This window comes from Mesoplodon densirostris, chromosome 5 (assembly GCF_025265405.1).
Source record: "Mesoplodon densirostris isolate mMesDen1 chromosome 5, mMesDen1 primary haplotype, whole genome shotgun sequence".
Taxonomy (NCBI): domain Eukaryota; kingdom Metazoa; phylum Chordata; class Mammalia; order Artiodactyla; family Ziphiidae; genus Mesoplodon; species Mesoplodon densirostris.
This window is the reverse complement of record NC_082665.1, coordinates 148,486,164-148,513,490: the sequence shown is the minus strand read 5'-3', so window position 1 is coordinate 148,513,490 and position 27,327 is coordinate 148,486,164. Positions and strand designations below refer to the sequence as shown.

At 42.3% G+C, this 27,327-nt stretch overlaps 1 protein-coding gene across 3 annotated transcripts in view; it reads left to right on the top strand.

Moving 5' to 3' along the window:
* The window catches only part of ARMC8 (armadillo repeat containing 8), a 103,765-nt gene that overhangs the window by 73,309 nt on the left and 3,129 nt on the right, over positions 1–27,327 (top strand). Inside the window, exons 13-21 of one of the 3 annotated variants that reach the window (XM_060099630.1) lie at positions 1,533–1,615; positions 1,927–2,008; positions 6,230–6,316; positions 10,075–10,167; positions 12,528–12,677; positions 13,376–13,471; positions 19,641–19,736; positions 24,071–24,143; positions 25,546–25,639. In XM_060099630.1, the coding sequence (XP_059955613.1) occupies positions 1,533–1,615; positions 1,927–2,008; positions 6,230–6,316; positions 10,075–10,167; positions 12,528–12,677; positions 13,376–13,471; positions 19,641–19,736; positions 24,071–24,143; positions 25,546–25,639 (854 nt within the window). The remainder of the gene's footprint in view (positions 1–1,532; positions 1,616–1,926; positions 2,009–6,229; positions 6,317–10,074; positions 10,168–12,527; positions 12,678–13,375; positions 13,472–19,640; positions 19,737–24,070; positions 24,144–25,545; positions 25,640–27,327) is intronic. The other 2 variants (XM_060099631.1, XM_060099632.1) reach the window with 2 other exon arrangements.

The window sequence follows — 27,327 nt, the reverse complement described above, 5'->3', positions numbered from 1 at the left end:
TAGGCAGACGTTCCGGGGCTGGAAGTGACAGTGAGGACAGAGGGTGGGTGTGCGTAAAGGTCACGGTGCGATTAGCTTTGGTCCGGAGTGAGAAACAGATCAATATGTAAGTTTTCTTCAGGCACCTCGGAACCTGAAAATCACTATGTTTTTAAAAAATGACCATTCCTCCTACCCTACAACTGCAGTGTGGTTCCCTGTTCTTAACAGTTGGTAATCTTCTCCCAGGCACTGTTCATTTCAACTCTGTTTTCTTCGCTTCCCATTCGGCTTGAACATCCTGAGATTTCCCACCCTCTCCTGTTCTGAGGTCAGCCTTTAACTCCTCTCATTTTAGTCTAGGTCAGTGACCCTCAACCTTGGCTGCGCACTGGACTCTAATTGAGGAGCTTTTTTAAAAAATACAGGTGCCTGGGCCCCGCCACAGAGAATCTGATTTAATTGGCCTGGGACTTTGTTAAACTCCACAGGCGATCTTCCTACATGTTCCCCCAACCAGGTGTTCTCCCAGGGGAAAGTAATGACTCCCGTTAATGTGTTGCCCACACTGGGAACTACCTGATGAGCACGGGACTACTCTAACCAGGGCAGTGTTACAAGCATGGCTGAGCATAAGGACTCCAGAGTCAGATGCCTGGATTCCTGTCTCAGCTCCGTGATCCTAAGCAAACTCTGGATTATCTAGAATCTTCAATTTCCTAATGTGCTGATGGGGAATAATAATGCCTACAAAAGGCTTAAGTCACATAACGCAACATGCTTATTAGCACAATGCCTGGCATATAGAAGTACTCAACAAATAATAGTTGTTTTTGTTAATATTTGTGTTTTGATAGCATTAGCATTTTTTCTTAATATGCTGTATTTCCATAGGACCACACAAATTAAACTTAATTTCTTCCACACACTATGCATTGTTTAATGAAGGAAAATCGTAGGCTCTCTTGTTTTTAAATTTTAAAAAAATAATAAAGCTTCATGATTGTAATGATGACATGTAGCAGGACTTGGTGCTACAGTGAAAGTTGGCAAGGATTACTTTTCTAAATATTTAGCTTAATTTCCACTTGCTTGGGAAGAAAGTAGCCACAGGGTGGCTCTGTCAGAAACCCACAGATTTCTTTTCATAAGGGCTGAGCGTGGACCATGATTTTTCAAGAAACTCACTGGCAGGAGAAACGCTGGCAGGAACCTGCCCAATGGTAGTTCAGTAGTATCTTGCTTTTTCTCAATACTGTTTATGCAACACCTGCAGTATTTATCACATGTAATTACTGTTTTAAGTGTCTTTAAAAATAAATGAAGAAACATAATCTGCCCATAAGCCTGTCATTTAGTCTGGCAGGTCCTTGGTGGGGTAGCCCTACCTTTCTGATGAGCTGCCTGCCCCCACTGCAGAATGATTGTTCCAGAGGCAAAAACTCTTGCTGAAAACATTAACTTAAAATGGACATTAACATACTTGCATTAACAAGCAGTGAAGTTTGTCATCTTCGTGTTGTTATTTATGCAGCATTAACCTTTTTCTCCAGATCATTGAGACTGAAAATATGATGGACCGAATTGTGACTGGCTTGTCTGAGTCTAGTGTCAAGGTGCGGTTAGCTGCCGTCAGGTATGAGCTTTAAATGGCCTGAATAAAAATCCTTTGCCGTGTGTTTAACCTGTTTCCTTTCCGGACCTTCACCGAGTAAGCACAGAATCCAAATGTTACTTGAAAGTATTCTCAGGTGAATTCATACAGTGCGTAACACTATTTAACAGAGAAGCTAGCCTGAAAAGCCTGTGAAGTCCTGAAGTAGTTGAATTAACGATGTCTGTAGATAAACTTGAAGTGTATATTAGTAATTGTGCAATGCCAAGCAGTGTGTTTGAAACGTAAAAGTTTCGGCTTCTTGTGAAGCTAATTTTGATTATCCTTTGTAGATGTTTGCACAGTTTATCTAGATCTGTGCAGCAGCTTCGAACCAGTTTCCAGGATCACGCCGTGTGGAAACCTTTAATGAAGGTAAGGAGAAAGCAGCAAGTCCACACCTATTCCCACCGAGCCTTTAGTGAGCGAGGTAGCTGACAGCACTCTCTGGTCTAGGAGTGTATCTGATTTTTACGTTAAAGCGTTTTGAACATTTATCTCCTCAGATGTGATGTTCTAAGCTGCTTTAGAACGTGCAGAATGTATTTCTGAGGTCAGCATCTCGTGTGTGACAGGGGAAGTACATGCCTGGCTTTCTTTCATTAAATGAAACTCTAGTTACTTATCTGATCTCCCTGTGTGTCTAGTATTACACTTTAGACTTATATCCAGAGTCATCTTTGTAACTTTTATTTATAAAAAAGAAAGGAATCAGCCATTTACAGATATAACCTGTTCTTAGTCTTTTGGCAATCCTGGATATTTTTTAAAACAATTATTACTTCCTGTCTCTCTATTCCAGAATGACTTCTTTGTTAAGACCTAAAGGTCTTTCCTTGAGGGCCAAAAAAAAAAAAAAGAAAAAGGTGGTTTAGGTCAAATAATTATCTGAACTGAGACTTAGAATATGCACAGGTTGCTACTAATAATGTTATCCCTGATACAGTACAGAACCACAGGTCAACTTAGTCTCACCATCTTTTTTTCTTTTTTTTTTAAGTAACTGTACACCTTGCATTTAATCAACAGATTTATTTGTTTAAGCTTTTGGTTTTTTGTTTTGCTTTTTAGTATCTACTGTGAAAGCCTCTGGGCACAGTAAGTCTACCAAAAATTTTTACTGCAGAGCTCTTGCCCCCAGCTTAAAGCCTCAGGTTACAGTACGGCATAAGTATGGTAGAAATAGTTGGGGGAGGCTTCAGGCAGGAAGATTACGAAGTAGCTTTGAATGCAAGAGGAAGTCAGGAGGATTTTCCAGAGAGGAGTAGCGTGAACAGAAACATTATGCTGTCCTTAGTAAAGGGATTTTAATGTTGCCACTCTTGCTTGCTCTTAGATTGCACCTTTTTCATAGCAGCTTAATCTTGATTTATTGATTCTGTCCATTCAAAAAAGTTTTCTTAAACATATTACTTTAATTTTTTTTTTTTTTTTTGGCTGCATTGGGTCTCCGTTGCTGTGCGTGGGCTTTCTCTAGTTGCAGCGAGTGGGGGCTACTCTTCGTTGCCGTGCACAGGCTTCTCACTGCGGTGGCTTCTCTTGTGGAGCACGGGCTCTAGGCACGTGGGCTCCAGCAGTTGTGGCACGTGGGCTCAGTAGTTGTGGCTCGCGGGCTCTAGAGCACAGGCTAAGTAGTTGTGGCGCACGGGCTTAGTTGCTCCGCGGCATGTGGGATCTTCCCGGACAAGGGCTTGAACCCATGTGCCCTGCATTGGCAGGTGGATTCTTAACCACTGCGCCACCAGGGAAGTCCCCATTCAAGATTTTTAAAAGTGCTCTCCTGTTTCCCAGAATAACTTCCAAATATTTTCTCTGGAGCCATTTTCTCTGATTGCTCAGCTTGGTACCCCTCTCTCATATGAATCAGAAAGAAGCAACGTGGTTTTTGACTAGTTCTACCTGGGCAAAGGTCTGGTGAGCAGTCTAAAAGGATTTTGAGCACTTGGTTACATGTGGGTATAATTACTATCAAACTACTACTATGTTGCACATTTAAAGTATAGTCTTAAAAGCCTGGAAATAAATGAGTGATTTATTTCAGATACTTTTAGGTTTCTCTTAGTTCAGAGGCTGTTCGCATGTCTATTGATTCTTCTTCCCCTTTTGCTTTTCCATGTTTTTAAATGTTGGCTAGCACACCCCAAGAGAGTGGACATTTGATTTTAGCTAAAACTTTTATTTGTGATTATTTTTTGTTCTTATTTTGGTGAAATTCTGTTTGGTCAGTGTTAGGTGTTAACTTCTGAATTTCACATGTTATATCTTATACTGTAGTGAGTAAATGCTTTTAAGAATTTCATAGAATCTTTTCTGTTTTATTATTATATAATTTGAAAATGAAACTTATAAAAGCAGATTAATCTCTATAAAACAATAAATACTTTAAAATGAATCATATCAAGCAAAGTAACTTTTTAAAACAAGTAATAGCCATTTATTAATGTTTCTTTTAAAAGTTACACATTTTTAAAGTCATTTTTTTCTTCTTAACAAAACACAGAATGCCCCTCCCCAAAAAATACCCTGCTCTGAATTCATATGATTGCAAATTCCCCAGCACATAGACCAGAAACAAAGCAACTTTTTAAAAGCCTTGATAGGCGCTCACTTATTTCAGTCAATGATTCTAAGTAGTATAATTTTGGAAAATGATTATTTCTCTTAATTCAAAAGCATTCTTTGAGCACCCACTTTGTGCAATGCCATTTAGTTGATATAGGCCAGGATAAATTAGACTATAGATATTATTATAGATTATTCCTTCAAGAAGCTTAAATTTGTTAGTAGGAAAAGAGATTGGCAGGGCTGCACAAAGAATTTGAAAGTGAACCGTAGTAAGGACCCTAAGAGAGGTCACAGACAGTAGCAGTGGGCACTCAGGGGAGGATAGGATGACTTCTGATTGGAAGGGCTCCAGGGAGGCTTCTGGAATGGGACAGCCTTAAGGCATGAATAGAGTGTATACCTGAGAGACATAGGAAGGGCATGGCAAAGTAAGGGAAGGTGAAAAGGGTGTTAAAGTGGGTTGTGAGGGCTTCCCTGGTGGCGCAGTGGTTGAGAGTCCACCTGCCGATGCAGGGGACACGGGCTCGTGCCCTGGTCCGGAAGGCTCCCACATGCCACGGAGTGGCTAGGCCCGTGAGCCATGGCCACTGAGCCTGCGTGTCCGGAGCCTGTGCTCCACAACGGGAGAGGCCACAACAGTGAGAGGCCCTCGTACCGCAAAAAAAAAAAAAAAAAAGTGGGTTGTGGCACACACAGAGATCAGCCTGCATAGTATATGAGGTGTGATCTTTATCAACTAGCTAATGATTCACAGAAGAGTTAAAACACAGTATCTTAGGAGAACTGCTTCCATTTTGTAATTCTTGCTTGTTCTTAACTTGGGAACCTCAGACTTGATTTAGCTGATAATATATTTAACTCTGAATTTTTTGTGATGATCCATTTCCAATTTGCGTAACTAGAGCTCCTAGGATTACTTTTGATCATAAGCCTCATCCTGATCTGATTCCAAATGCAAAGGATTTATTTGAAGTGGATCTTGCGTATACGTGGTAGTGTTTATGAAGCCTTCTCTCTTAGAATCTAGAAAGAGGAGGTTCTGATAATAGCTAATGGCAACGAACCTTTGTCATCATGCTGTGTTGTTTTCTGAATTCAGTAAGAGTCCATGGCAGTTAGTTTGCTGTATAACTGCTATGTGCCTGATAACAACAATTATGGCAGTAAGTTACCTTTTTTAAAACCTTATTTATATAACCATTACTGTGTGACAATTACTGTACTAAAATCTTTTCATATATTAATTTTCACATAAACTCTATGAAGCAGACACTATTATTATCCCCATTTCATAACCAAGGAATTCATACACCTAGTTAGAGGTTAAGCTGAAATTTGCACTCAGGCATTCTGTGTTCTTAACTCCGATGCTATGCCACTTCCCTTATTATTCACCAAATCACATTTAATCTTAAATAGTCCCATGAAGGAAGTGTTATTTTCCTCAATTTGAAGGCTCAGAGAGGTTAAGAAATGTGCTTAAGTTCACACGTCCAGTAAGTGGAGGAGTGAGGGTTGGAACCAGGACTATGTGATTCCAGTCCTGAGAACCAGTTCCCCACCTTGCCCTGCCTGGGTAGCAGCTTGATCCATCCATGTTCCTAGTCAAACAAGTCTTTCCAGAGACATCAGAAAGTCTCAGGTCCTAGGGCAATTCTCTGGTTTCATAAGTGGCCTGAATATGGTGGAGTAAATTGGGTTAACTTGCCCTAAAGCAGTTCTGTGGTCTTCAGACTTTTTACATAGAGCACCTGCTCCCTGACTTGTGTCTATCTCCTTTTCCATGTAGCAGCCCCCATCCTGGCAGTGGGGCTGTAGCTTCTCCTCCAGCAAGATAGATGTGAGGGCCTTAGTCACTCGTAATGACAGCACTATGTAAAGTTTCACTCGATGTCAAGTGGATCTTTCCTAACTATCTCTCCAATATGAGAAATCAGTTCGAAAGATAAATTGTTTTTGTTCTCATTTATTCTTTTGATCTTACCCCCATGGTTGCAAACCATTAATAGTATCTTTTTTTTAATTCCACAGGTTTTACAAAATGCACCAGATGAAATCCTAGTAGTAGCGTCTTCCATGTTATGTAATCTTCTTCTTGAATTTTCTCCAAGCAAAGAGGTTAGTGTTGATTTTCTCTTCCTAGATAACTTTTGCCCGGCCTACCTAGAGTTTAGTTAAATAGTTTTCACAGTAGTTGACATTGAAATTTGAGGATTGGTGCTTAAAAGCTATTTCTGAATTGTTTGGATTGGGGGGGCATATTAAATCATTTAAAAATATGATTATCATTTCCTCTTATCCCTTTTCTGCCTGGCATATGAAGTGTATTTAAAAGATATTACAGCTTGCAGTCAGTCTAAACTGCCTACAACTGCTAATGTAGGAAATAATTACACAAGTAATAGACTGTTTTCAAATTATATTTACTAATGAATACATTAATTCCCAATTTTGTAAGCCAGGATTACAGGTCATTTCAAGAGATAACTGCTGGCATTGGAAAATAATCTTTTTAATGTTTAATGTTAATGGTAGTTGTTTAGGAAAGGATTGCATTTGGGGATTTTTTTTCACCTTTTTTCACCTTTTTTTGCATTTTATAAATTGTTTGAGCATGCATTATTTTTATAATAGGGAAATGGAAATAAACTATAATAATAAAGGAGGGGGGAAACCTTACAGATTTAGTTTTATCTTGTTAAAATATCTCTGGCCTGCCCAATCGTGAACTAGGTTTAGACACCATCCTTTATTAAGTACATTTAGTCGTCCCATTTTGATGAATGTCTTTCTGCATTGTAACACCTTCAGGCTTTTGACTGTTAGTTAGGAAGACCTTACTAACAAGGTGGAGGTTCAGAGACGATTATTCAGCAAGCAGAAATCTTGGAACGAAAAGGGAGAAACAACTTCCTTCAGTTGTTCTGAAGGAAGGGGAAGGCGAGATAGGATACCAGAGCTTCTGTCTGTTCCTCTGCCCTGGTGGTGGGAGTCTCGGCTGAGGATGATCTGGTTGCAGTCAGTGCAACGCTTTTAATCATCCTGAACAGCTCTTATGTTGCCTCAGATCCACCTTCAGAATATTTAGGGTCTAATTAGAAATTAAGTTAGATGAACTCAGGTATAGGATCGTTAATATGATTGATTTTTTAATATTAAAAATAAACTGGACTCTTAACTGGAAGGGAAGGAAGTGGTATAAGAGCATTTATTGGGCCAGTTGACAAAATGGGAATATGGACTATAGAGTCAAAAAAAGTATTGTTGTAATGTCAGTTTCTCTGAATTTGTTAAGTGTTCTTTGGTTATCTAAGAGAATATCCTTACTCTTAGGAAATACTCATTGAAGTATCAAGGGTAAAGTGGCATGATGCCTACATTCTACTTTCAAAGGGTTCAGAAAAAGGTAAATAATGTGGATATGGGTGTGTAGAAAGAGAGACATAATGATAAAACAAATATGGCAACATGTTAAAAATTGGTGAATCTGGTATACAGATTGCCAACAAACATATGAAAACATGCTCAACATCACTAATCATTAGAGAAATGCAAATCAAAACTACAATGAGGTATCACCTCACACCGGTCAGAATGGACATCATCGAAAAATCTACAAAGAATAAATGCTGGAGAGAGTGTGGAGAAAAGGGAACCCTCTTGCACTGTTGGTGGGAATGTAAACTGATACAGCCACTATGGAGAGCAGTATGGAGGTTCCTTAAAAAACTACAAATAGAACTACCATATGTCCCAGCAATCCCACTACTGGGCATATACCCTGAGAAAACCATAATTCAGAAAGAGTCATGTACTACAATGTTCATTGCAGCTCTATTTACAATAGCCAGAACATGGAAGCAACCTAAGTGTCCAGCGACAGATGAATGGATAAAGAAGATGTGACACGTATATACAATGGAATATTACTAAGCCATAAAACGAAACGAAACTGAGTTATTTGTAGTGAGGTGGATGGACCTAGAGTCTATTATACAGAGTGAAATAAGTCAGAAAGAGAAAAACAAATACCGTATGCTAGGGCTTCCCTGGTGGCGCAGTGGTTGAGAGTCAGCCTGCCGATGCAGGGGACATGGGTTCGTGCCCCGGTACAGGAAGATCCCACATGCCGCGGAGCAGCTAGGCCCGTGAGCCATGGCCGCTGAGCCTGCGTGTCTGGAGCCTGTGCTCTGCAACGGGAGAGGCCACAACAGTGAGAGACCCGTGTACCGCAAAAAAAAAAAAAAAAATACCGTATGCTAACACATATATATGGAGTCTGGGGGATAAAAAAAAAAAAAGGTTCTGATGAACCTAGGGGAAGGATAGGAATAAAGGCGCAGATGTACAGAATGGACTTGAGGACACAGGGAGGGGGAAGGGTAAGCTGGGACGAAGTGAGAGAGTGGCATGGACTTATATATACTACCAAATGTAAGGTAGATAGCTAGTGGGAAGCAGCTGCATAGCACAGGGAGATCAGCTCGGTGCTTTGTGACCACCTAGAGGGGTGGGATAGGGAGGGTGGGAGGGAGATGCAAGAGGGAGGGGATATGGGGATGTATGTATACATATAACTGATACAGTTTGTCATACAGCAGAAACTAACACAACATTGTAAAGCAATTATACTCCAATAAAGATGTTTAAAAAAATTGGTGAATCTGGGAGAAGAATATATGGAAGTTCCTTATATTAGTCTTGATACTTTATAAGTTTGAACTTATTTCAAAATAAAAAGTTTTTTAAAAACTGCACAATTTGTATATAAATCTGCATTGCTTAAGACATTTCTAGAATCCACTTGAAAGATGGCCTTCTAAGCATTTGTTAGTGATGGTACATCAGTCCTCTAAGGCTTGAATTTTTTAGAAACTACCAAAACCTATTTTCAGCCAAGTATCATAAGTTAAGTAGTCAGACTAACGCATGCTATTTTAGGTGTAAAATATGATATGACCCTAAAAGTACAAGACTGTTTTGCTTGTATGATTGATAGGTAGTCCTGAAAGTAGTTCTAAAAGATGAATTCTACAGCGTATTGATGAATAAGATTAACAATTTGTACGGAAGGTAGTTCCATTCTAAACCAGCCATATTGCTTCATAGTCACAACTTGTGAAGAACACCTGAGACACATGCTGCATGAAGCGGGGGTGGCCCCCTCAGAGGAGGGTGAGAAGAATATGGATAGGTAATGGGGTCATAAGGGTATGTGTGAGACGTACACAGAAGTAGGATATCTCCTGAGTCTTTCAGGACTACAGAGAAAAAGGAGACGACAGGGTTTATTTTGGTTTTTGGATTTGTGAGAGAATCATTGTTCTTGACCTTCTCAAGGTGATTTTTTTTTTAAGATTTTTTCCATCATTCTTATTCTCTTTTTTTTTTTCATCTTTATTGGAGTATAATTCCTTTACAATGGTGTGTTAGTTTCTGCTTTATAACAAAGTGAGTCAGTTATACATATGTTCCCATATCTCTTCCCTCTTGCGTCTCCCTCCCTCCCACCCTCCTTATCCCACCCCTCTAGGTGGTCACAAAGCACCGAGCTGATCTCCCTGTGCTATGCGGCTGCTTCCCACTAGCTAGCTATTTTACGTCATACAGAGTGAAGTAAGTCAGAAAGAGAAAGACAAATACCGTATGCTAACACATATATATGGAATCTAAGACAAAAAAAAGAATGTCATGAAGAACCTAGGGGTAAGACGGGAATCAAGGTGATTTTTATGGCCGCCTCACTCCCTGCTTTGTGAAGGTTGCTTGGAATTGGGTAAGAGTAGGAAAGAAATAGGAGTCAGAGTTCCAGAGTATATATGCACTTAGTTAACAAACCTGACTTTAAAACTGTTTTTTCTCCTTTCCAATCACAGCCAATTTTAGAATCAGGAGCTGTAGAGCTACTTTGTGGATTAACCCAAAGTGAAAATCCTGCTTTACGAGTGAATGGAATTTGGGCTTTAATGGTATGTTTCACAAGGAGAAGGGAGCAGTTATCAAAGTTAAAACTAAAGAATGTGTTTTTGAAATGTCTGGAATTTTCTTTTTTAAAAATCTTGCTCTTTTGGCCCAGTTTTCTAAAGACTTAGGACCTAGAAGACTTCATTCACCTTTCAGATTCAAATGTAAGCAAGTTACTTGGCCACGGTGTTCCTCGGTTCTCCTGTTTATTAAGAAAAGTGGACAGGTGTTGAAACTTGACATCTAATTTTGGGGAAAAAAAGTTTTCCTCCTCATGAACGTATTGATATCTGTATAGCGCTGCCTACTTTACAAAGTACTTTCGTGTCTCCTTTATAACGTCTTTGTGAAATAAGCTAGAGAGTATACATATTTTACAGATGAGTAAGCTAAGCACAGAGCCGTTAAATAACTTCCCCAAGGTAACAGAATTGGGGTATACATGCTCAATGATTTCTTAACAGTTTCTAGTAAATAATTTATAATAATCTGAATTCTACAACTATATAACTATGAAGTCAGAGAACCATTTTTCCTTAACATTTTTTTAAATAAAATTTATTGAAATTGAAAATAGAGTAATTCTACATGAATTTTTTAAACATAATTATAGTAGTTATAATTCGATGCTGTGTGCCAGACACTAAACTAAGTGTTTTATATTTGCTATCTCTAATTTTTATTTTACATTATATTGGTATATATCCACCTTACAATTGGGAAACTGGAACTTGGAAGGTAAATGAATCATCTAAGGCCTCACAGCTAATAAATGATGGAAGTAGGTTCTGAACCTGTCCCAAGCCCATATTCATCTGCCTATACTGTGCTATATCTGCTGTCTTTTCACACGAACTTTGGATGGAAATAATCATCTTCCAAGAAAGCACTGAATGTAGTAGATTCACAGTTATTTTTCTCCTTAACTCACCAGCTTTTGGCACTTCTCTTTCTTGAAACTCTTTCCCAGGACTTAATTTTTTTGTTTTTTCACCTCCCTTTGTACTTAGCCTCCTTTTCAACCTCTTTCTCAGGGGACATTCCCCCGAGTTTCAGTTCCCAGTTTCTACTTCCCTTTACACTACCGTTTCAGGGACTTCATCTACTCTCAGGGGTTCAACTCCCCCTAATAAAAGAGGTTGCTTTGGAATATACATATCCAGATGGAACTGTACCCTATTCGCCAGGTCTATCACTTAAATGGCTAATGGGACTTCATTTGAGGGCTCCCTGACAAGCACAGTTTAAATGTTGAAAATTGAATTTACCCCACTCCTCAAGTTCATATTAACTATCTTATTCTCATCAGTTTCCATGTTATCAGTTATTATGTTCTCTGTCCACAAAATATAAAACCTTGGAATTCTCTTTGGCCTGGGCCTCTTGACACCCAACTCAGTACTCTGTTTGCTCTGCCATGTTGCCTTGTGTTATTAGGTAACTTGATCTTTCATATGTCTTAGATCCTTCATTTTAAGAAGTTCTGGAGGGCAATAACCACATATTATAATAAGTTTCTAGTTTACAAGAGATTTTTTTATACCAAAAGTTGATGTATGAATTATTTGGAATCAGCCATGTTTTTTTTTTTTTTTTTTCCTTCAGACCTATTATAGCTTTAGGTTAAGATGGGATAATCCATAATGTGTCCAAAAAGGAGAAGTAGGAGCAAAATAGCTCCTGCCCATCTGGGGCTGCTAGTAGGTTGGATACACCTCCTACCCCCAAGAGCTTCCTGCATGATATGGCCCAGCAGATCAGCACTTAGCATAGAACTGTGAACACAGTAGGTGTTTCCTGCCAGTAAAGTTAACAAAACCCACTGCTTATTTTCATGCATAATAAGGGAGTACATTTAAGTCTTTCGCAAAGTACATGGCACAGTATAGTTGTCAGTAGTCATTTTGTTATTAAAGTGCACACAAAGCAACTTGATAACCAGAAGGATATTCTCAAAAGTAACCAAGCTCATAGATACAGAGAACAGATTGGTGGTTCCCAGAGGTAAGGGTGGGGATGGGAGAAATGGGTGAAGCGTTTGGTTTTTTAATTTAAATAAATTGAATTTTAAAAAATATAATAGTAGATTTTGTATTTATTTGAGAAATCTTAAGACATGCAAATGCCATGTCAGGAAGTGGTCATATTACTCATAGAAGAGTATATATATAGGAGTGACAGTTATCTTTCTTCTGACAGACAGAATTATAGGTGATTAACAGGAATCAGAAAAATGATGTGACTTATCCTTAAGGATTTTCTGCAGATTCTGTTTATACTTTGAAAATTATCAGAATTACTATTAAAATATAATTTAATAATGCAAATATAGGCATGATTCTTGAAACTTCTTTAATCCTTTCAGAATATGGCATTTCAGGCTGAACAAAAAATAAAAGCAGATATTTTACGAAGCTTGAGTACTGAACAGCTATTCCGGTTATTATCAGATTCAGATTTGAATGTGCTGATGAAGACATTGGGCCTTCTTAGAAATCTCCTCTCTACTCGCCCAGTAAGTAAAATCACCCAGGTTTCCAGATCAGCTACCCCTGCATATGCATCACAAAACATTGGCCTGCCTCTCTGCTCCCATCAGCATCTGCCCAGAAGTGTGATTCAAATGCTGCCCCTTCCCAGAGAAGCCAGTTGATGTTTAGACCTGTCACCTTCATAGGTGTTCTGGGAGCTGTTTCACCATATAGCCACCTAACCCTCCACTCCTGCACTGCCTGTCTTCTCGTTCCTCCATGCTGGATGGGGGCCTGCCTTGACTTGTTACTGGATTTTTACTTGATTTGCTGGCCAGGATGGGTTTTCTCGTCTGCCTAAATCACTTATCTCTGGGGCTTCAGCTTCTTTCCCTTTAGAGACTCCTTCTCAGTGCTATTCCGTAGATACTGCCCTGCCCCGCCCACATTGACTGGATTGACCTCTGAAGGTGTCGGCATGGAGAGCAGTGGGCATATGTCAGAGCAGGAGAGGCTGAGCCTTGGTGTGGGGTCTTTCTTGTTGTTCTCTAATGTTCCCTGAGCAACAGGGTCGGCGGCCTTCAGGCAGATAAAGAAATGTGGGTGGTTCCCTTCTCTGTGCCTCACTTGTTTTCTGAGTCTTCTCTGTACATTGTTTAACTTTTGGAAGTCTTCTGTTCTTTTCTATGGTCTTTTTCTTTGGTCTCCAAATCATAATTGTGGGTTTCCCATTGTTTTGCAGCACATAGATAAAATAATGAGTACTCATGGAAAGCAAATTATGCAAGCTGTCACCCTTATTTTGGAAGGGGAACATAACATTGAGGTCAAAGAGCAGGTATGTGTTCCTTTTTTTTTTTTTTTTTTTTTGTAGGAATATCTTCTGAGTGTGAGTACCAAGAGAGATCGTAGTTAGGAGTCTCCTGAAATATTCAAGTCTGCAAAAGACAGGGTGCTGAGATGAGAGGTGCTGTAGAGACAAGAAAGTTCTGAGGGGAGAGATCCTTCACCACCCCTTAAACTCTCTTCAAGAATTCCTCCTCTAGGGGCTTCCCTGGTGGCGCAGTGGTTGAGAGTCCGCCTGCCGATGCAGGGGACGCAGGTTCGTTCCCTGGTCTGGGAAGATCCCACATGCCGCGGAGCGGCAGGGCCCGTGAGCCGTGGCTGCTAAGCCTGCACGTCCGGAGCCTGTGCTCCGCAACGGGAGAGGCCACAACAGTGAGAGGCCCCCGTACTGCAAAAAAAAAAAAAAAAGAATTCCTCCTCCTGGAATGGAAGAAAACATGACCAGAGTCTATACTTTTACCCTCTGTGTCACTCTCTGTACATACTATTCGTCTCTACAGGGATGGCCACCTCTGACCATCCTAGAGTGAATCCTTTCTCCAGGATTCACTATTTCTAGCCCTCTATATCACCATGCTCTGAACTCAAATTCCTACAATTCCCTGATGAAATAATCCCTTATGCTGGAGACATCTTTTTTTTTTTTTTTTTGCGGTACGCGGGCCTCTCTGTTGTGGCCTCTCCCATTGCGGAGCACAGGCTCCGGACGTGCAGGCTCAGCAGCCATGGCTCACGGGCCCAGCCGCTCCACGGCATGTGGGATCTTCCCGGACCGGAGCAGGAACCCGTGTCCCCTGCATCGGCAGGCGGACTCTCAACCACTGGGCCACCAGGGAAACCCTGGAGACATCTTTTTTGTTGTTGTTGTTGTTTTTGTTTTTGTTTTTTTTGCGGTACGTGGGCCTGTCACTGTTGTGGCCTCTCCCGTTGCGGAGCACAGGCTCCGGACGCACAGGCTCAGCAGCCATGGCTCATGGGCCCAGCCGCTTGGCGGCATGTGGGATCTTCCCTGACCAGGGCACGAATCCGTGTCCCCTGCATCGGCAGACAGACTCTCAACCACTGCGCCACCAGGGAAGCCCCTGGAGACATCTTTTATTTCTTTATTCTCATGCTTCCCAGTTCCTTATTTCTATCTCATACCCCTACTTTCTGTTGTGTTTCAATAGGGCAAGTTTAAGGTAGGCGTGAAAATACAGAGGCTATGCGTTCATCAGGAGACAGTTTGGGAATTACTTTTCTGTAGTTCCTGGGATTTATTATAGGATTTTTAACATAGTATATATTTTGTCATAAAAGGAAAAGTCACCTGCAAACTTAAATTTTTAACGCAAGATCTGAGGTTATGGTAATATTCAGCTTTCTGACATAAACGTTGGCTACATGGGTGTGTTCATTTCACAGTTCATTGAGCTGTACACTTATATGTATGGAAGAAGCTTGCCCAACGTCATCATGGAGAGTTGGACCCAAAGTCTAACTGCAGGGCCCACGCTTCTTATCCTCTGTGTTCCTGAGTTAGAGTAGTTCATCAGGCTTCAGAAGAACAGTCCAGGAAGCAAGAGTGGTAGGACTTGGGAGCTGTGTTGGAATTTGTGAGCAAAAAAGGTGATAGATTTGACAAAGTGCTTTTAAGATGGATGTTTTAGGTGATTTCTATTGAAATTCAGTAATAAACAACTATGTTTTTTGATTAACAGAAATTTAACACAGAAAAACTATGATCTTGTAGGCATCACTGAAATTAGGGTGAATGAGATTTGTTTCTGGAACACAACAGTAAAGAAGAGGCAGTGTTCAAAATAAACTGTTCTACCTGGAGAGCATAGAAATGTGTTTATAAAGACAGCTCACCTAGATAGAATTCCACTAACTTGAAAAGTGAAGCAAGGTGGAAAGGTGAGGCAAGATTTGGATGAAGGCAAAAGAAAAGGCCAACAACAATAGGGTGTTTTGGCAGGATACAGTGATACCCTCTCACAGATTTGGGTGATGGTCCAGAAGTAGGCGGCTCTAGGGAGGCTTAAACTGTCTGGGTTTTAGCTAGAAGTTTAATTCTTCTCAAAAGTATCAAAAGATACATTCTTGTCTTCCTTTTTTGAGATATATTGATATACAATAAGATTCACGTATTTAAAGCATACAGTGTGATAAGTTGACATATATATATATATATATATATACCATGAGACGATCCCCATGATCAAGATGGCAAGCATATCTATCACTGTCCTTAGATCAGGAACAAGACAAGTATTCCATTGTTACCACTCTTATTCAACATCATACTGCAACTGCTATCGAGTACAGTAAGGCAAGAAAAAGAAATAAAAGGCATACAGATTGAAAAGGAAGAAATAAAACTCTTCCCAGACAACATGAAAGTCTGTGTAGAAAAGGTCATGGAGTCAGGCTAAGACTAGTCAGTGAGTTAACCAAGGGCACAAGAAGAATCAATTGTATTTTTATATACTAGCATGAACAAGTAGAAATTGAAATTTTAAAAACACTATCATTTCAATAGCTCAGAAAAAAATGAAACTATGTATAAGTCTCACAAATGTGCAGGATCTGTTTGCTGAAAACTATAAAACACTGATAAAGCAATCTAAGATCTAAATAGATATACACCATCTTAAAATGTCATTATATATTACCCTTTACATATGTTGTTGGATTCAATTTACTGAAATTTGGTGAGGAATGTTTCACACCTATATTCATGATATTGGTGAATAGCTTTCTTGTGATGTCTTTGTCTGGTTTTTGATATTGGAGTAATGCTTGCCTCGGGGAATGAGGTGGAAGTGTTCTCTCTTCAATTTTCTGCAAGAAAATTTGTGAAGAATTGGTCTTCTTTCTCAAATTATGGTCTTTCTTTCTCAGTGAAGCCATCTAGACCTGGTGTTTCTTTTGTGGAAAGGTGTTTAGCTACAAATTCAATTTCTTTTATAGAAATAGAACTATTCAGTTTATCTGTTTCTTCTTGAGTGAGATTCGACATTATGTCTTTCAAGAAATTTGTCCATTTCATCTATGTTTTCAAATTTATTAACATAAAATTGTTCAAAATATTCTCTTATGTTTTTAATGTCTATAGTATTCTTTGCAGTGAACTGTCTTCTGTACTTTATATTGGTAATTCCTTTTTTCCTGATTCAGTCTGTCTAGAGGTTTATCAATTTTATTGATCTTCTCCAAGAAGCAGCTTCAGTTTCATTGATTCCCCCCCTTTTATTTTTCTATTATCTGTTTCAGGGGTTGGCAAACTTTCGACAAAGACAGATATTTTAAGTTTTGCAGGCTATACAGTCTCTGTAGCAACTTCTCAACTGTGCTTTTTTTTTAACATCTTTATTGGAGTATAATTGCTTTACAATGGTGTGTTAGTTTCTGCTTTATAACAAAGTGAATCAGTTATACATACACATATGTTCCCATATCTCTTCCCTCTTGCGTCTCCCTCCCTCCCACCCTCCCTATCCCACCCCTCTAGGTGGTCACAAAGCACCGAGCTGATCTCCCTGTGCTGTGCGGCTGCTTTCCACTAGCTATCTATTTTATGTTTGGTAGTGTATATATGTCCATGCCACTCTCTCACTTTGTCACAGCTTACCTTTCCCCCTCCCCATATCCTCAAGTCCATTCTCTAGTAGGTCTGTGTCTTTATTCCCATCTTATCCCTAGGTTCTTCATGACCTTTTTTTTTTCTTAGATTCCATATATATGCATTAGCATACAGTATTTGTTTTTCTCTTTCTGAAATACTTCACTCTGTATGACAGACTCTAGGTCCATCCACCTCACTGCAAATAACTCAGTTTCATTTCTTTTTATGGCTGAGTAATATTCCATTGTATATATGTGCCACATCTTCTTTATCCATTCATCTGTGTTGTTCTAACCTGAAAGCAGGTATAGACAATGTGTAAGCACGTAGATGTGGCTGTCTTCCAGTAAAACTTTATTTACCAAAACGGGCATTGGGTTGGGTTGTATTTGGCCCACAGGCCATAATTTGCCAATCATTACCTCTATATCATTGATTCCAGTTGTTCATATGAGTGTGTGTGTGTGTTGCTTTTATATCTGCTCCCTAGCTCATGTGTTAAATTGGCTTGGCCCATGAACTAAATCAGTCTCTATAAGATTTGGTTTCTTGGGGCTTCCCTGGTGGCGCAGTGGTTGAGAGTCCGCCTGCTGGTGCAGGGGACATGGGTTCGTGACCCGGTCCGGGAAGATCCCACATGCCGCGGAGTGGCTGGGCCCGTGAGCCATGGCCGCTGAGCCTGCGTGTCCGGAGCCTGTGCTCCGCAACGGGAGAGGCCACAACAGTGAGAGACCCACGTACTGCCAAAAAAAAAAAAAAAAAGATTTGGTTTCTTGTCTCCTCAGAATATTTACAGTAGGAGTATGTGGGCTTCAAAGCATAACTCTAGGTCACTCTGCCATGCTGGACAAGCCTGGGGATGCATAGGTGTATTCTAACATTCCAAGAAGGGGAATCACTTGCCTATCTTGCTGTCCTAGGCTATTCTGAGGACTATTTCCTGAAATCCCCCCTTATACCCACTGTCTTAGTAGGTAAGAGAGGGGTAGTTCTTCCCTAGGTGAGTCTAAATTCTTTTCCGTGGTTAGAGTCCAAATCTGTTTTTCCCCCTTGCTTTCGCCTCAGTCCTGAAAAATTCAAGGGTGTTGTGCATGTCAAGACTTCTGACAGGCTCACTAGGTACCGGATCACTGTGAAATCTGATATCTTCCTCAGATCATCTTTCTCCCACTTCTGGGGCATATCAGGGTCTCCTCTTCATGATTTAAGTACCCTGGAATGAATAGTCCCCCAGTGCCTTGGATCATAAATTGCATTTTCTGTTTCCTGTATCCTGGAGGCAACCTTTTTTGGTTCAAACCTCAGGACTCACTCCTTAGCAATCTAGTTACTGCAGTGCTGTAATCAAGGAAAAGTAAGATCACACACCCTTAAAGATATCTGAGGGTTGGGGCCATAGTAAGAAAGCCTTCTCAGTTAGCTATAACCTGCAAGCTTAATTAGCTTAAGTCTAGCAAAGAGAAAGGTTAAAATTGGAGAAACTTATTTGGATCCAGGCACCATCCCCACCTCTCGTCACTTTCTGTGAGTAATTCCTTACTCTGCTCCTGGACTCAGTGTCACTTCCTCCAAGAAGCCTTCCCCGACCCTTGCATTATCACACAAACGCACTTAGTACTTTCTCAGTTCTGTTTTTACCTCAGTTGCACCACAGTGAAATGTAATTGTGCGCTGGCTTTGGAGTTAGGGAGAGTGTCTTATTCCTATCTCAGCCCGTTGCCCAGTGGAGTGGGCGGAGTGCATGCACATTATAGGTGCTCGGCCAACGTTTGTTGAACTGCTACGGCTGTCACTGGTTCAGTATCCCTGTCACCATCCGTTCACTTTTACCTTAATCCTTGCCTCTTGCTGGTCTGGCTATGAGAATGTAACAGCCAACAAGACCAGTCTTTTCCTCCAGTACCAGCATGGTGATTGTCCTCATGATGGGACTGTCCTGCCAGCTGGCACAGGCTCCCTCTAACCTCCACATTAGGCCAGCCTGGACGAAGCTCCTTCACACATTTTGCTTCCCTTTCTGTTCCTCCAGTAGGGTTCAAAAACGTCAAGAGGTCCTCGTTGCATGTGGCTAGTGGACGGGGATCCAGAAGGTCATGAGCTTGGAAGCAAGTGGTATTTGGAAGGGGAGGTAGGGGGGAGTTAAAACACCTTTGAAGTTTCTACCAAAGAGACTACCTCTTTGAAGAAACCTTGTGGGTTAATAGCAAGAGCTTCTCTTAAAAATGAAATTTTCAAGAAAACAATAATAAATTACATTTTCCCTTTGATTTATGTGATAGCATGAGCTATGGCTGCCTTTGCCTAGCAGTGATGGTTTATGCCCAGAAAGAAGCCACTGAAACATTTGGGTTCTCTTTGAGCTAATGCAGACTTTCCTTACGTGTGGTTACTTTTGTTGGCAATGATGTTATGAGATAAGAAATCAGGGCATTCAGAGTGGAACCTGTGAGAAGCCATGTACTTCAGATGGGAAGTTGCCTAAGTTCTTGAGAGAGCTTGAGTCTGGGGACTTCAGAGCTTTCCTGATCGCTGGCCCTCTGTTCTTTTCCAGACACTGTGCATCCTAGCCAACATAGCAGATGGGACAACGGCAAAAGAACTTATTATGACCAACGATGACATCCTGCAGAAGATCAAGTATTACATGGTAGGCCTCTGTCCCTTTCATGGCTCTACACTAGCTGCACATTAGAAGGCAAGCACTGTAGCACTGTGAGCTCAAAACAACGTTGTGCAGAGATTATACAAAGAAGAGACTCCTCTGTAACAGACTCCAGAAACTCTCTTCCATCCTGAAGGGGAAAACGACACCAGGCTCTTGAAGCCCACCCTATCGTCTGATTGCCTTCCTCTTACACAGTGACAACTTGGGCTCTGGGCCTTCTCTCAGTGCCCCCAGAGCTTCCCTCCCAAAGCCTCAGTCCTATGCACATGAACCCTCTAGCCTCGGGTACCTCTGGCTCTTGTTCTTTGATCATCTGCTTTCAATCACGATCTGCTACCTCCTTGCAAACACCTCAGCCACCTACTGCCATGGCCGTACCCGGGATCTTGTCGTCACCAGAATCTGCCCATTGCCCAAATCTGGAAATCAAACATCCCTCCTCTTTTCATTCTGTCGGCGTCTCCTAGCAAAACCCTAATCGTGGATGAACCTGTCTTCTCTTTGCCTCCTTGTCAGAGTTAACAACTGCAGAGAAAGGCACAGAACTGGGCTGACTGGTTTCATGTTAAATTCACATTTACAAAACCCACATGGGCACTCAGCACTGCCTGGTACCCTCCTGTGATTCTCCAGCAAGCTGGTGCCTCCATTCTCCAGAAGAATAGGTTCGTTCTTTCTCCTCATTCTTTAAACCTCACCTCTATCTCCCTCATCGCTCTTAGTGGTGACCTCACCTTTTGTTTTACTAAGAGAATAGAAGCCGAAATCCTTCAGCAGTTCCCTATTACACCTTGAATAAAATCCATCCCCCCTTTTGATGGCCTGTGGAGTCCTACATGACCTGACTCATCTGTATCCCCCAGCTTCTCTCATTCCCCTCTTCCCTTTGTTCACTACACTGACCTCTTTCCACTCCTGGAAGAGGCCATGCATGTTCTTTTCTGCCTCAGGACCTTCATACATGCTGGCTTCTCTGCCTGGAATACTGTTCTCCCCATGGGATGCCTTCTCGCCTCTCAGATCTTAGCTCTGCTAACACTTCCTTGTGGGCTCTCATCTGCATGGGTTATTCCTTGTTACGGCATAATTGAGTGAAGTACTCCCTTCAGAGCACTTAGCTCAATTATCGCAACATATAGTTGTTTGTTTGTGTGCCTACCGACTATAAGCTCCCTGAGGGTAAGGACTGTATCAGTTCTGTGCACAATTGTATATCATCACCCTGTACAGTGCCTGGCCTTTAGTAAATGCTTAGTAAGTGTTTGTTGAATGAAAACCATACTGCTTCAACCGGGAACTCCCTTGTCTTTCCAATACCAGATCCACGTAGTATCTCTGTCATCTTCTGAAAGCTTCTCTGGACTTCCCATACCCGTGAGGTACACCTCTCTCTGCTGCTGTTCAGAGCCAGACTTAAAAGCATCTTCTGCACATGCTGTCTCCTTCCTCACCACTACATTCGCTCTTCAGCCCACTTCATCTGGCCTCCAACCCCATTGCTCAACTGAAACTGTTCTGGTTAAGGTCACCAGTGACCTCCTATTACGCCAAGTCCAAAGGATGGTTTTCTCTCCTCAACTTTCCTCACTTATAGTGAATTTCAGCACAGCTGTTTCCTCCTCCTGGAAACATTCCTTTCTCTTGGCTTCCATTGCATTATGCCTCCCTGCTTAGCCCTGGACCTTTATCTTTTCTCTCCCACAGGTACTCTTGAGATTGATGGTTCGTACCCTTTGTTGCATGGTGGAGGAATCTTTCAAAGACTGTTGCCTTGCCCCTTTCCTCCTGAGATTCTGATTTAATAGTTCTGGGGTGTAGCCTGGGCATCAGTGTTTTTTTTTTTTTTTACAGTTCCCCAGGTGGTCCTTCGGTATAGCCAGAGCTGAGAACCACTGGTTTAGAGAATCTCATCCATTCCCATGGCTTTTACTGTCATCTCTATTGTTTGTTTGGTTTCTGGGCTCCAGTTCAGTAGTCAATTTTGATAAATAGATTAGGCATTATCTTATTTACACTGTCATGGTATCAAGCAATACAAAACACAACCACAATAATGGTTACTGACCTTCAAAAGCCATGACAACAAGCTTCCCTGATGGTGTCTACAGCTTTACAAATGCTGGTTCTTTTCTTAGTGGGCGGGAGGGGGTAGGGGAGCAAGGTCCGAGGGTCACACGGAGGGAATTCTCCAGCCTAGACCTCTCTTCTGAACTCTGGACTCGTATATCTTCCTGCTTACTCAGCATCTCTCTGTGGCTGTCTGAAGCCTCTTGAGGTTGGTGTTTAAAAATCGATTCTTAAGTATCTCCCCTAAACCTAAATTTCTCCCCTCCTGACCTTTTCCATCTGAGCAGAGTGGCTCTGCCATCTACCCGTTACTCACAGCAAGGAGTCAGTCTTTGTTTCTCCAGGTCCTTCATCTCATAATCCAATTTATCAGTAGGTCCTGTTAGCCTGTCCCCTAGCCACTCTGGATGCTGTTGACGTCTTTCTGTCGCCGCTGCTCTCACCCTAGTTCAAGCCGTAGCCTCTCACACCTGATTGACCATAACAGCCTCCCAGACACCTCAGCACTGTCACTCCAGTCCCTTCAGCCTGGGTGACCTTCTAAAAATGTAAATCAGGTGTTGTCCCTCCACTGCTTAAATCCTTCAGGGCTTCCTATCAACTCAGAATGAAATCAGTCCTTACTCTGGCCTGCAAGGGCCTACAGTTTAGCCATGCCTACATCTCTGAACTAATGTTACTGTAATTTTCCTTCTCAATATGCATAAGCTGTACAGTTTCTTCTTACCTCAAACCTTTTCGCAGACTTTTCCCTCTTGGTACCTCTTGCTCTTTGTACACCTGGCACCTTCCTGTTCTTCCTATTTTTTATTCTTCCTTTGTATAAATATTGCCTCCTTCAAAGAGGTCATTTCTGTCCATTTCACTTAAAATTAGGTTCCCACCCCTCCATCCTCCAGTTTTCCCTATCACAGCAATTTGTTTCCTCAAAAAATGTTTATTGAGTGAAGGATGGATGAACTTATACTTACTGTTGTATTACAAATAAGTTCATTTATTCAACAAATACTCATTGCTGGCCTGATGCTGGGAGCAGGTGACACATTTTATTCTGTTTTGTCTTGGTGGAGCCCCAACTGCACAGCTCTCTCAAAATCTTGGCAGGTAGGAGGGAAGAAGAATCACCAACCATAGAATTTTCATGAAGGAAGGCATGTGCTTTTCTTTGTCTCTGCTTAGTTCAGATACAGTTCTACATGGCAAGACGAGTCTGTCTCAGCCTTCAAGAAACTGTTGATGGTATTTCACAGATATGCATAAGTTAATTTAAGTGTAGGGGGGACTTTCTTTTTTTAATTGACCAATTAAAAAATCATCTGTAACACAGAGATCAGACTTGTGTTTGCCAAGGGGGAGTGGGGAGGGGGAGGGATGGACTGGGAATTTGGGTTGGTAGATGCAAACTATTACATTTAGAATGGATAAACGACAAGGTCCTACTGTATAGCACAGGGAACGATATCCAGTCTCCTGGGACAAACCATAGTGGAAAAGAATATTAGAAAAAGAATGTATATACATGTATAACTGAGTCACTTTGCTGTACAGCAGAGATTGGCACCACATTGTAAATCAGCTATACTTCCGTTAAAAAAATCGTTGTTTTACCACTGGGTCCTCTTTCATTTAGGAGAAAGCACTGTATATGGACAAATAATAACTTAAGCAAAAATGGTTGTACTTTTAGTACATAAAGAGCAATAAACAAGAAGTGTGTTTCAGGAGAATAGGAGGCTGCTTAAGAATAGTAGAGACTTAAGTGTTTTGTGATGTGCCTATAGAAACAAGAGTACTTTGAATCAGATAATCAGTAGCCAAAGAGATAAATACTAAGTGCACATCCATTCAGTTTATTGGCCCTGAATGTTTCCTACTGTAGAGAAAGCATACTCAAAAGCATAGACTTGTCATATGCCAGTGTTCCTGTGTGTATGGGTTGAGTGATAAATTGCAGACTGCACCTGTGGCCCTAGAGGTGTTTTGTTTGGCCAGCCAGAGGGTTTCTAAAATTTGAGTGTGACTGTCTTGGCAAAAGGCTTCACTCCCCAGTGTGCTGGATTTCCTACCATTCTCTTATCTATAGCCCAACCTGTTCACCCATTAGTACTAATTTTGTGGCCCCTCAAGACATTTGGGTTTGAGGTCCCTACTTCAAACTTTTAGACTATTGGAATTGCCTGTGGTACGTTACCAAAAATTACCTCAAATGAGATTACCTCTATTTTTGTTTCCTTTTCTGCATCAAATAGGGTCATTCACATGTCAAATTGCAGCTTGCTGCTATGTTTTGTATATCAAACCTCATATGGAATGAAGAGGAAGGTAAGAGATTGGTGAGATTTGTTCTGAAGAAAATTATGGGAAGGAAGGTCTTGCACAGGAAAGGCATCAGGTGCCCCTGAAATCCTGGGTAGAGGCACCACTCACTGGCCCCCAAGTCCCCACCCGTGTCACCTTGGTATGAATGAGAATCCATGGGTCTAGTTAACACTGAGCCCCACCGTGGAGTCAGCACTGTTCCAGATGACTGAACGTGAGGGTGGAGGAGACCCTAGGGAAGTGAGTGACAGTCCTTGTCCTTGAGAGGGCTGAGGAGGAGGATGGTGAGATGCACTTGAAGAAGATGAGAGGTGAGGGTGGGCGGGAGGATCGGCCTTTCACTGTGAGCAGGGGCAGCACATAGAAGGACGACAGGCAGATAAGCTTAATGGAGAAGAGGGTGCGTTGGCGAGAAGGGAGAGACACACTGTGCCTGGTGGGGCAGCCAGTCTGCGAGGAGGCCCCTATAGCTCTCCACCTTGACTGTGCATTAGAATACCCAGGGATTTTTGCACCAGCCAGTTAAATCAGAATGTCGGGGGATGGTCTCCAGACAGAAGTGTTTTTTTTAACTGCCCAGGTGATTCCAATGTACAGCTAAGGTAGTGAACACATGCAGGAGAGCAGTGGGTCTCAGTGCTGGGTTGGCTGCGTGAGAATCACCCGAGGAACTTTGTAAAACGCAGATGTCTGGGCTCCACCCCTAGAGATTCTGGTTCACTGGGTCTCGAGGAGGTCAACGCATGAGTGAGTCACTGTGGGCTCTTCAGAGGGGGAGGAAAGAATCCAGGAGAATTACCCTCCTTAGCACTGTGTCCAGAACAAAGTGGAAGGAGGAAAAACTGCATTCAGCGTGCAGGCCGAGAGACCAAGTAACAGCCGGGTACCAGGGAAGCAAGCGGCCCTCAAGGAGGTCCTAGTCTAGTTGGAAGATAGAACACAGCAGTGCAGGGTTGGAACTGCCACGTGCTAAGGGGCAGCAGGAGGTGCCGGGAGGTCAGAGGAGGGTGGAAGAGGGTGGAAGGGGAAACAGGACTGGTTTGGAATAGGAAGAGCCTGGCTAAGTATGTCCAGAAAGAAGTGATGAAGACGGGGCCTGGTGGCAGGGCCTCGTGCCAGGCTGAAGAAGCTGACCTTGACCCTGTGGTCCATGGAGAAATTCATCCAGCAGCAGAACCCCGGGTGGACTGCAGGAAGGAGGGTCAAGAGGCAGAGAGACCAGTTAGAGCACTGTCGGAGGATCCCAGCGTGAGGGGATCTAGCTGCACTGGGGAGAGTGGAGGGCGAGGGGGTGGCAGGGGAGAGGGCAGAGGCCACTGGAAAGGCTGCAGGCTGTTGGCTGTGCACCCAGGAGAGCAGCCGCCTGGGCCACGTTCCCAGTAACCTGCTAGCTTTCATCTCTCAGGCTCACAGGAACGCCAGGATAAATTACGAGACATGGGCATCGTAGATATTCTGCACAAACTGAGTCAGTCACCAGATTCAAATCTTTGTGACAAGTGAGTATCAAAGTAAAAGGGCCTTGCTTTGGGGTATGTTGCATTCTTTTATGACAGGGTTTGAATTGCTTAGCAAGTCACATAGCCAAACTCAAAATCTTTTAGATTCCTGGATTCCCTTTTTAATAATCTGTGAGTCAACTGTGTGACACTTGAGTAAGAGATAAAGTCATAATTAGCAGGTTATTAAAGATTCTCATCTTACTCTGAATTGACATGAGCCCAGGCCACCTGAGTGGGGCTCTGGAGAGGATCCAGAGGTCATTCCCTTTCAGTCCCTCGATCATTAGAATAGAAATGCGTGTGGCCTTTGGGAGAGCAGAAATGAAGGCCAATTACAAAAACATTCATTAGCTCAGAGCCTCACTGAGCGCCTGCCTCGTGCCAGCCTGGCCTGGCTGCTGCGGATGCAGCAGTGACCACTAAGGAGTCCCTGTCCTCAGCGAGCTCAGCTTTCCTGGGGGAGGCCAGAGTCATAGTCAGAGACCCCTCTAAGCTCAGGATAGGCAAGGTTGTTCTTCCTGGCTGTGGACCCTTCTTATAACACAGCCTTCGTTTTCCAGCTCACTTTCATTCTCCACACTCGTGAGCAGGGCTCCGAGTGCTCCGTGGTCTGGCTCTGCCTTCCTTGTGGGGCCCCCTCCCCCGTGCCCACCCTGTGCTCCAGCCACATCTACCCTCTTACAGTATCACACCTTCAGGCATTCGCGCCTTCTGTTCCATCTGATTTGCCATCCCAGTCCCCTCGCCTCTGAATCCCCATTCATTCAGCAAATATATATATATTTTTTAATACCGACCTCTACCAGGCATCGTTTCAGGCATCGGCGATATAAGGGTGAATAAAATTGATGACATCCTTGCCCTCATGTAACTTACATTCTCGTACAGAAGACAGACAATAAGCAAATGAATATGTAATATGATAGCAGATAATGAGAGGTGCTACGAAGGTATAAGCAAGGGTGAGGGAATGGAGAGTAAGGGAGCTTCTTGTGGTACAGATTAGTCCCAGCCTCTCCGAGGATGTGACATCTGATCAAACACCTGGGTGAAATGAGACAGTCTTCCAGGCAGATGCTTAGTATTGCAGACAGGGCACAGTGGGTTCAAGGCCCTGAGGCAGGAATGAGCTTGAATGTTCAACAAACAGCAGGAAGACCAGTGGGGCTGGGGAAAAATGAGCGAGGGGGAGACTGGTAAGAAGTGGACCCAGGGAGGCAATGGGAGCAACTGAAGAGCCTTGTAGACTGTGGCAAGGACTTTGGATTTTATCCAGATTTTAATAGGAAGTCAGTCATTAGAGAGTTTTGAGCAGAAGAGACAGTATCTGGTTCAAATTTTTAAAAGATGGCTCTGGTGGCTGTGTAGAGAGCGGTCTGTAGTAGGGCAGGAATGGAAGCAGGGAGACCAGCTAAAGGCCGTTACAGTCGTGTTAGATAAGAGATGAAGGTGGTAGTGCTGGGAGTATTGAGAAGTGGTTGGATTCAGGATTTAATCTAAAGGTAGAGCCAACAGGTGTGCTCATGGATTTGATGTAGGATGTTAAAGCAAGAGAGGAAAGGAAAATGCCTAGAGTTTTAGCCTGAGCAACTGAATAGAGGGTTTACCAAGATGGTCATTTGCCAAGATGGTGAAGAATAGAAGAGCAGTGGGTGGGGGTAGGGAGAATCAAGGGTTCTTGTTTG